The 9,987-nt window shown below is 57.1% G+C and overlaps 1 protein-coding gene across 6 annotated transcripts in view; it reads right to left on the reverse strand.

Annotated features, from left to right (window-relative positions):
* Nucleotides 1-312: 312 nt before the first annotated feature.
* Nucleotides 313-9,987, reverse strand: part of PFKFB3 (6-phosphofructo-2-kinase/fructose-2,6-biphosphatase 3) — an 86,911-nt gene continuing 77,236 nt past the window's right edge. For 4 of the 6 annotated variants that reach the window (XM_028496437.2, XM_028496438.2, XM_007119886.4 and 1 more), the window contains 2 exons: nt 8,164-8,337; nt 313-2,902 (listed from right to left, as the gene is read on the reverse strand). In XM_028496437.2, coding sequence (XP_028352238.1) covers nt 2,855-2,902; nt 8,164-8,337 — 222 coding nt within the window. In that variant the 3' untranslated portion in view covers nt 313-2,854. Of the gene's footprint in view, nt 2,906-6,647; nt 6,671-8,163; nt 8,338-9,987 lie in introns of all 6 variants that reach the window. The other 2 variants (XM_028496436.2, XM_028496435.2) reach the window with 2 other exon arrangements.

Genomic DNA, 9,987 nt, shown 5'->3' on the forward strand with positions numbered 1-9,987 from the left:
TTTTAAAGGTGACAAAACATTGTTTTGCAAATGCAGACATTAGACAATCAGAGTCTGCGTGTCCCGTTTTGCTTTCTTTCCTCGGCCATGCCGCGCGGCCTGCGGGATCTTAGTTCCCCAACCGGGGCTCGAACCCAGGGCCCTTGCAGTAGAAGCGCAGAGCCCTAACCAATGGACTGCCAGGGAATTCCCTGCAAGTCCTGTTTGAAGGAAGGTGACGGGGCTGAGTGGTAGAAACTTGGCGTACTGACCCTAAGTGTGATTAAAGACTCTTCCTCCCCGCCCCCCAAAAAGGACCAGAGACACACTTCATCCGTGTATTTCAACCAGGTATTTTATTGTTCTGGCAACTGCAAAATATACAAATTTCCGACAGGCATCCCCTGTTTGAAAGCTGGCACAGCTTCATTCCAGGTAATTAATTCAGACAAATGTATACAGAACACAGAGAAGTCAGAAATCACACGTAAAAGGCCCCCAAGCCAACCAACTAACAAGACCCAATCTATACAGCTTTCCATCTTCAGGATCCCTTATACATATTAAATAAATAAATAGCACATCTGCTATCAAAATAATAAAAAAATAAATTTCAAGTATTAGAAACGAAAACGTCATTGGCGTGGTTCAAACAGTCTCTCTTCCCCACTCCCCCAAACGAAGAGCTTCGCCCACGGTCTCAGGACAGAAGAAGGAGAGGGGTGAGCCCGCCCCCAAAACAAACATGCAAAATTAAAACTATTGGTCCCAGATGTTTTTCAGGGGGTGAGGGAGTGAGAGTCAATGGTCGGCATTGCAGAAGCCCTGAGACCGTGGCTCAGACACACCCTTGTCCACCGCCTCCCTCCTCAGATGTCAGGCCCCTGGTCTCCAGTCTCCCAGCCTCGGCTCTCTGCCCATCTCCCCTCCCCGCCCGTATTGATGTTCTCTCTCCCCACTGAGCCTCCTGAAAACCAAGGTCCCGGGTTAGGCCAAGTGCATCCTTTGTGGATGCACTGATTTCGGGCAGTCAGAGGCAAGGGGGGACACACCTTTCACGAAGACCCCACTCAGACCAGCCATTAAGAGTCAAAATTCAGGGTCAGCTCCGACCACCAGAGAAGGAGCCAAAAGGTGGACATAAGAGAGCCATTCTCAAGAGCAGAGCTGCAGGCCCCTCCGTCTAAAAACACAAACCTACACACACACACACACACACACACACACACACACACACACACACGCACGCACGTCTGACAAGACAGCGGGAAAGCGAGAAAGTAACCAGTCTTGCACGGGAATGCACAGAGAGACATCGTCTTGGGAAGATGGCCAGTTAAGGGAAGGGAGGATTTGAATGGTTTTGTGTGAAACCCACAAACCTGGTTGTAGGGTGTCTGAATCGTGTTCCCTTTTCTCCCAACCAGAGGAACGTGCATTTTTCTAAAAGCTCCTCTCAAACAAAAACCCCCAAACAGCTCCTCTCTCCACACTCCCAGCTCCAGCTGTCTAGACGCCCCTGCCCCTACCCCCAGTGACTACTGCACAAGCTAAGAGGGGTAAGGATGTGGGACCCCAAAGCAGAAGGCAGGAAGGGAAGGTGACCTTTGGCACCGGCTTTCAGAAATCCTGAAAAGGGTCATTTGGACAAACTCTACTGCTGAGTCCGAATCCATCCTCCTGGGCCTCGACACCCCCCCATCCCCCAGTCCTCGGAGGCCTCAGAGGAAAACCCGCAGGCGGAAACTACAGGTGTTTAGAACCACGTGTCCACAAGCCCTGCCTTGAACCACGCCCCCAAAATGCCACAGGTGCCATGAAGGCAAAGGAGGACACTCTCTCCTCCAGAATCGCCCAAGGCACCCAGCCCCACGCTGGGCACACAGCAGACGCTTGGGTCCCAAGCGTAGGGAACCGAGCTGAATCCCGCCAGGAGACAGCGGATAGCCAGGCTCTCGGAGGAAGTGGCCGCGAGCGAGGCCTGGCTTGGGCCACTGTCCCCACCAGGGAAACACAGGAGGTGATGAAGGCCCCAAAGGAGGAGGCCAGACCCTCGTTCCACGGGGTGAGGGGTCCCTCCCCTCCCCACAGGCTGCCCAACTCCCACATCCTTTCAGAGCTCCAACCCCAAGGGCGCAAAATGCAAACATCTAAGTTCCTGAGGTGTGACTTTCAGGTCACACTCTCTGCCATAAACAAAAGTGCACGAGCCAGCAGCCCCGGGAGAGCCGTGTCCCAGGTGCCTCGAATCCAGGCGGGAGCCTTCCCTGGGAGGCGAGGCCCCGGTGCTCTTTCGGCAACATATTTCCTCCTGCCTCCGCAGCTAGACGGCCCCACACCATCTTCAGAGGCAGGACACACACCCGGGAGGGTGAGCGACACGCAGAGGGTCGCTGCCTGGCTTACCAGCAGGTCCAGCTCCGGGCTCTGCCGGCCGACTCCAACCTAGCACGGGCCGAGGGCTCCCTGCAGGAGGCGACGTCCAGACCGAGAGGCACCAAGAGCCTTCTGAAAGCCTTCAGTGTCCCTTAACCTTCAGCAGCTGAGATCCAGGCCCCCTTTAAGGTTAGGACTCGGGGCAGTGTCATCTCCCCAGCAGGGAAGGTCCAGAAACGAGATGAACAAGCCCACGGGGAGGCGCCGCCGTCCCGCCCCCCCCCTGCACATCGTCCTTCCCGGGCCTCAAGGGGTCCGCGGGGCGCGTGGCCCGAAGGCCAGGGGAGCACAGGCAGGCGGGGGCCCGGTCCTCCTGGAGCAGCAGCCCCTCCTCCACGCCGCCCTCCGGGAGATGTCCTCGGGATCGCTGGCCTTGGGCAGACAGAAGGGCAGGAGCAAAGCTGCGGGAGCGAAAGGGCGGGGCGCCGGCGGGGCTGCGTCAGTGCGTCCTGGAGGCCTCCGCGCTGCTCGGAGAGCCTTTCATGTTCTGCTTTCGGGAGAAAAGACGGGGAAGCCGGTTACCATTCCTGTTGACTAGGGTTCTAAAGCAAAGGCGAAAGCCATGCAGTTGAGACGTGCCCCCCTCTCCCCAACAAAGAACACGGCCCCGAAGAGCATCACCACCAAACAGTGGCCCAGGAACGTGGTGGAGGCTAAGCCCGGGGGTCCCACGGGAGAAGGGCCGGGAGGGGCCCTGAGACATCTGCCTGTAGGAGGCAGGGAGGCAGGGAGGGGAGGGCAGGCAGCTCCTGTGGGTCCGAGCTGTCCTGGGGAGCACTGGGTGCCAGCACCTAGCCCCCCGCCCCCCACTCCCGGCTCACGGCCCTTTAGAGCCCAAGGCTACCCTTGCCCCAACCCGGGAAACTCTTGCTGGCTTCGCTGTCAGGCAGAGGAAGGCGGGGTGGGGGGTGGGGGGTTAAATCTGGAGAAGCATCAGGACTCTCCTCCCAGCAGGGTATACCACAGACCTAGGGACCTGGATGACAGGAACACAGCTCGGATGCCAGCACTCAAGCAAGGGAGCCGGGCAGAGAAGGCATGTGTCAGTAAAGCTCTCACCCCGTTCTAATAAAAGCAATCCTACCCAGAAGCCCCACCCCAAAGATGCTGGCCAGTACCAAAACGCCACCACACAGCAGCAGTCTCTTGACCTACCCTCCCTAACCCACCCTGCAGGAAAGGGAAGCAGAATCTTTAAAAGTGTTCTCTTGCATCCTGAGTGTCTCCACCAAGACTGTCTCAAAGGGGCGGCAGGGAGAGTGGAACCCAGGCAGACAGAAATGTAAGTGTCACCAAGGCCCACTCCCCTCCCGCGTGAACCGGGGGGCTGAGGTGGAGAATCTCTACAGAGGACCATCGCAGGGCTGGCAGCACGGAAGCCAGTGCCTGATCTGAGCCCGCTCTCAGCCGGACTCAGGAGCCCAGGTGACCGACCCTCAGAGCACGAGTGCATCAGACAGCCCCTGTGAGCGGGGTGTCTCCTGGGGAGGCCCCCAGCCTCGCGGCCAGAGAGGACCCAGTCAACCCGTGGGGTCAGAGATGGAGGTGCTGGCTCCCACCCACCCTGGGACACCTCATGCCCAAGGCCGGAGCACCCACGAATGATGGCAATGCAATGATGACATGGGGGACCGCAGGCACAGGCCACGTCATTCACTCATGGTGCCCCTGGCTCTGGACACATGGAGGATCTCAAGACAATGGGGCTGCTCTTTAAAAACGCACAAGTTCTGGGGCACAGGGTGTATGAGTCACAGACGTCACAATGGCCAGTCTTCACGCAGACTGAGATGCCCCAAGGGCTGAGATGCCATGACCCAGAGAGACGTGGAGGGGACAGGAGGGCATGCACGGAGCCATTTACCTTTCCAAGGTTAGTAAGGAGAAAACTTTGAGAAAATATGACAGACAGTTCGTCTTTCAAGCATAGTGGGGGGGGAGGAAGAAACATGTTGGGAAAGAAAAAGAAAACAAAACATCTTTAGTAGGATTCTCTTCTTAGCGTGCATTTGAAACTTAAAAGTCGAGGATGCATCGTGAGGGCCAGATGGTCCGCTGGTCCCGGGCCCTAGTGCAGCCCCTGGAGAGTGGACTGCAGGGCGGGCGCTGAGTCCCACCTGGCTGTCGTGCCTGTTTTACCAGAGCACCAGCATCACCGGCATCCTCGGGCCACAACCCTAAGACCCCAGGGGCACCCCACTCCCTAGTCCCTAGGCGCTCCTGCCGCACACGAGGAGAAGTACCCCTGGCCAGTGCAGGAGGGAACACAGACCAGAGAGCCCTGGATGTGACCACCAAAGCACAGGGCATCACATCTCCCACGGGAAGAGCTACTGTGCACCAGGCACTGACCACATGTCAGGTATCTTGCTAAGTGCTACATCCATATTCTCATCATCAAAACACCTGGACGGGGCTTCCCTGGTGGCGTGGTGGTTGAGAGTACGCCTGCCGATGCAGGGCACACGGGTTCGTGCCCCGGTCCGGGAGGATCCCACATGCCGCGGAGCGGCTGGGCCCGTGAGCCATGGCCGCTGAGCCTGCGCGTCCGGAGCCTGTGCTCCGCAACGGGAGAGGCCACAACAGTGAGAGGCCCGCATAACACACCAAAAAACCCAAAAACAAAAAACACCTGGACGCTGGGACACTTGAGTGGATGCAGGTGTAATGGGTCCAGAGAACACATTTTTGCTGAACTGAAGGGATTTTGGCTACAGGCATTATTAGCCTCAGAGATGGACAAGTTCAACCTTAGAGGGTTGGGGGATGTGCCTGAATGGCCCCCTCCCAGCAAGCAGATTTCTCTCCTGGCAGCATCAGGCCATGGGTCAGAAGAAACAGGATACACACAGATGCAAAACCGTAAGGTTCCAAACCCAAAGGCTAGTTTTCACACAAGGAGAACTCTTGATCCCAGGGCATCCTGGGTGCAACGCCTGGTGTCAGGGGGTAACGGACGTGGGACTGTTACTCTTAAAGACTGAACTTAATGCGCAGGCCCACCATTAAATAAACACGTCTCAGCCACGGGTAGCAGCTGCGGGGGAGAGGCTGCAAGAAAGAGAAAGGAAACTGAACAGCTTGAGGCCACGCCCACAGGCTGCAAACGTCAGGTGCCCAGGATAGGCAGGTGAATGGGACCCTGGCTGTTCTGGAAACCGGCAGAGAGAAAACAGCCAGCCTTTGGGACTGGGAGACCCATTCAAGGGCTGGTTCTGCAACGAACCAGCTGGGTGACCGTGGGCGAGAGACTCACCCTCATCTGGGCAACAGGGACAGGAACTGCCTTGCGACCTCCTGGGGTTATTTTAAGGACTAAAGACTCGGGATGTGTACAAGCCGTAAAGTGATGAAATATATTTCTCAACAGGTGGTACCACCTAGTCCAAGCATGATGCCCAACAGCTCCTACCTTCCAAGAATAAGCCACGTTTCTGCGTGAATTAGTCCAGGTAGCCTAACCAGCGAAAGGGACGCGGGGTGGGTGTGACTCGTGGCGTTGGGGATGATATTTCAGGGTGTCTCTTATTAAAACTCTGCAACATAAAGGCCTCAGTTCCTTCTGGGGCTGGGGGCCACCGGAGCAGAGAGAGCGCTGGATTATCCAGCAGCTACTAACACTGAACTCTCTGCAGAGAGAAAGCTGCACCCCATCCTAAACGTGACCGTAAATGTCGAGCAGGTTGTGATACGGGACAACCCGATGCAGAATGATGGCTCCCACACAGACCTCTCCAGAGCCTGGGAGTCCCAGAGCCCCTGAAGGTGGGGGTCCTTGCCAGGACAGGTGGGAGAGGCTTGGGTCCTCCACTCTTTGTTTTGCAGGTTAGGCTCTGGGTAAACTTTCCTTTCAAAATGACAGGGCTCTCCCGGGAGAGGCCCAGAACTTAAGAGACAACATCAGTAGGCACAAACCCAGCTCCTGCCAAAATCTGACTCTAAGAGGGGAAAAAGTAGATAGACATCCAGCCATCAAGCACTGCAAATACGAACAGTCGCCCCGGCCCTGCGGTGGCCGCGGCAGCAGGAAGATGTACCAAAAACCCGCCGACTTCCTGTACCCTTTTCCGAAAATCCATGAATCCCTTATTCTTCCTCCCGTCCCATCTTCCTCCTTCAGATTTCACAGAAACTGGCATTACCTTCAACACTTTAACAGATAGGAGGCCAAACTGGCAAAAGCAAGCGGAAAGAGATGCAAAATGCAAAAGTACTCAGAGTAAAATACTTACAAACAGGCTTTCCCTAGCAAAGGCTGCAGAGAGAAAAGGTGGGAGAGAGAGTCAGTTGAGGGACAGGGTGAGGGGCCCAGGTCATCGGGGACCAGGCAGCCTCCGCGGAGACAGAGCCCTGGACCCTCCCGGCCATGTCCAGCCGGTGGCCCTGCACACGGCCCAACCCCCACCCAGCCGGTCCCCACGGCGTCCGTGACTGCGGCCTCTAACCTTCCAACTATGACCCCACCGTTTACACCAATGCAGGATATCACTGACACACCACTTCAGTTCTCAGTTTTCATAGAAAGCACCTCTGACGTCAGACGTTAGACCTGAAAGGAGCGCTCATTAGACATCTCCCAGCCAGTCTACCTCCCTCATTTTAAAAAACAGGGAGACTGAAGGCCAGGGAGGTGACGGAACCTGACAATAAAACCCCAGAGCCGGCGCCAGGAGCAGACACCACCATGTCAGAGTCTCAGCACGATCACCCCATTGATCAGCCCTTGGCAGTAGCTGCTGCTCCCCCATTCCACAGATGCGAAAACTGAGGCCTGAAGAGGTACGATGGCCTGCTGGGGCTGCACAACACCCCCCCACCCCACCGCCACACACAACACATTTTCAGACAACACACGGTTTAAATGAGTTTTGGGGGAAACGCAGGAAGAGCTTGTGGGCCTTCAGCACCCAGCTCATTAACAAATCCAATTGGAACCTGAGCCTGTGATTTCTGTGTCAGAGGCCAGGCATGGCGGGTGGGAGGTGGGGGAGACCACTGGGCGGGACCCAAATTTGTGCCCAGGGATTTCTACGTCTCACATCCTGGCCAGGATTCTCGGGTGTTGTTGAGGAAAAGAGTGGTTTTCTGAAAAAAAAATCTTAATGCCCAGTAGCCAGTATCTTTTAGCCTTTCACCATCACAGCGAATGAAATAACCTAAGAATGAAATCTAATTGGTTTTCTGCTTTGGGGTTTTTTTTACTACATTATAGGAGAAAATGGCTAATTCCAGGTCCTCCGGCCCGGGTTCCAGCCCGGCCATGCTGGCTCTGTACACGCTCCCAGGGCCCCATCTGACAAGAGCTTTTCTCTAACGGGGAACGATGGCAAGGGAGCAAGTCAGGAAGAATACTCAGCGTGGGGACAGAAAAGACGTCCCCGGGACACACAGACGCCAACAGCCCAGAGCTGGATGGAGACTCCTGAACTGGGGGTTGCCTTCAACTTTTAGAAGAAACTATTCACCAATGTGAATGGATCGCACACTCGGCCGTTTCTTTGCTCTGCCTGGCTCTGCCCGGGGAAGACCACCTCCCCAGAACGGGCGTGTGCACGCATAGTCAAGGTCTCAAGGACGGATCCGGGGGTCCCACGCTCAGAGCGGCATCCCTGTCCTCTCCCCGCACACCCCCAAGCGGGCCTGGGTCTGAGGCCGCCGCCGCTCCGCCGGGCACACTCCTCCCCAGCAGGCACGGTCTCCCCACCCTGCACGAGACTCGACTCAGGAAGGAGAAGGGGGTCAACGCACTTGTCCGGGCAGCTGCGTGGACACCTCCGGGGGCAGGCAGGTGGGCAGGGCAGCGGAGGTAGAGGCCACATGCTCCTCAAAGCTGTTGATGCGAGGCTTTTTGGTGGGCTCGGGGCTGGCTAGTGGGGTGACACTATTGCGTCTCATGAGCGGGTTAGGTCCCTTCTTTGCATCCTAAGCGAGACAAAGACAAAAGAGAGAAGGCGACAGTTACGAGGAAGGGGGAGTCAATAAGCCAAAACAAAAAATCCAAAACCAAACCAAACACGTTTCTCTGCTTCTGGATTTCACTGAGACCACAAGCCCGAGCACAGTGAACGGCCCTGGACCGAGGGGCTGCTGGCTCGTCCCGTGTCTAGCGCTCGGCAAGAACAAGGGATGACCTCTCCTCCCGAACCCCCTGCCCGATCATTCCAAGACACCCACTCAGACAGACACGATGTTCGCAAAGCAGGCGAGGGAGGAAGAGCAGGACGGTTCTGCACAGACAGTGATGCAGTTACAGCAGGGAAGAGATCAGAAGGACCTTGCTGCCAGCCTCCAGAAACACAGAGGCAGGGGTCCTGGGTGTGAGGCTCGGGCGACCGCTGGGGGCGGCACGAGGGGCGGGGGGCGGGGGGCGGGGGCAGGTGTGGTGCTGGACCCCCTCCCACCGACCTCAAGCCAGGATCTTCACAGCTCCTGCTCCCAGGGAGAACAACCAGCTTAGGACAGGAAACGCAAGCCTCCCCCAGCCAGGAGACCAAAGACGCAGGAAACCGCCAGCAAGGGCCAAACACTAGCCTTCCGACAAAGGGACAACTCCAGTGGAGTGGGGACCTCTGAAGTCCCCCAGGGCTCGTGGCCCAGGAGCCTGAGCTGGGGTCTGTCTCCATCAAGCCCCTGCCCCGCTCTGAACAGTGAAGTGTTCAGGGGCCACCAGAGCCCAGTTCGGGCCCAACCCCAACCAAGAACCCGGCTGCTGGCAGTCCAGCGGGGAGGCTGCTACTCCTGGAAGGAGGGCAAACGCGCATCCTGCCACCCCGGCTCAGGAGGTGCCGTCCCAGCCAAGGGAAGCCGTCCGCCTTCGCTTCGGTCAACCAGCCAGGCAACTGCCATGGGAGCTGGGATTTTAATGCCAAAATCTTCTGGCCAAGCTCCTTGGGAACAGGGACAAGAACATCACACTCGGTGTAAAAGAAAGGGTCGGACCGATGCTGGCAGAGAGCTGGAGTTTGACGGTCGGTATAGAGTAAATTCGAACTTTCTTTCACGATGTACGCCTGGGCAGAACCTGCGCTGCCCTTGGGAGGCCCAGCCAGGCTGACCACCGAATTCCAGACCCCACCCTAGAGGGGGGGTCAGGCGCGGCCAGGCATTGGGGTCTCCTGGAAAATCATTCCACCCGCCACTGCTGCCATGGCTAACTCCCGAATCACAGCTGTGTTTCCCAGTCCCACCCCTTCTTCACTCTTATAATCTTCGTGGGAATCCGGGACCTGAGTGCATGCAGATGACTGAGCGGATGTGTGGGTCCCGTGACTCTGGAACCTGCAATCGTTTAGCTGCCCCGGAGGAAAAGGTGACAGGAACTGGGCTCCGGTTACGTTTAAAAGAGCAAGAATGTCTTCCTCCTCAACACTCACTTCTCGGGTCAAGTGGTGGGGGAAGAAGCATGGCAAGAGAGAAAAGGAACACGATGCCGAGAAGCCACCAGAGGGGCAGGTAGGAGTACGCGGATGCCGAGGAAAGGGAGGGCCGTCACGAGGGCCACTGTTCCAAACGAGACAGAATCCACCGACGGACACAGCCAGCCTTTACAAGCAAGCCGCCGGGGGCGGGGGG

Source organism: Physeter macrocephalus, chromosome 11 (assembly GCF_002837175.3).
Source record: "Physeter macrocephalus isolate SW-GA chromosome 11, ASM283717v5, whole genome shotgun sequence".
Lineage (NCBI taxonomy): Eukaryota > Metazoa > Chordata > Mammalia > Artiodactyla > Physeteridae > Physeter > Physeter macrocephalus.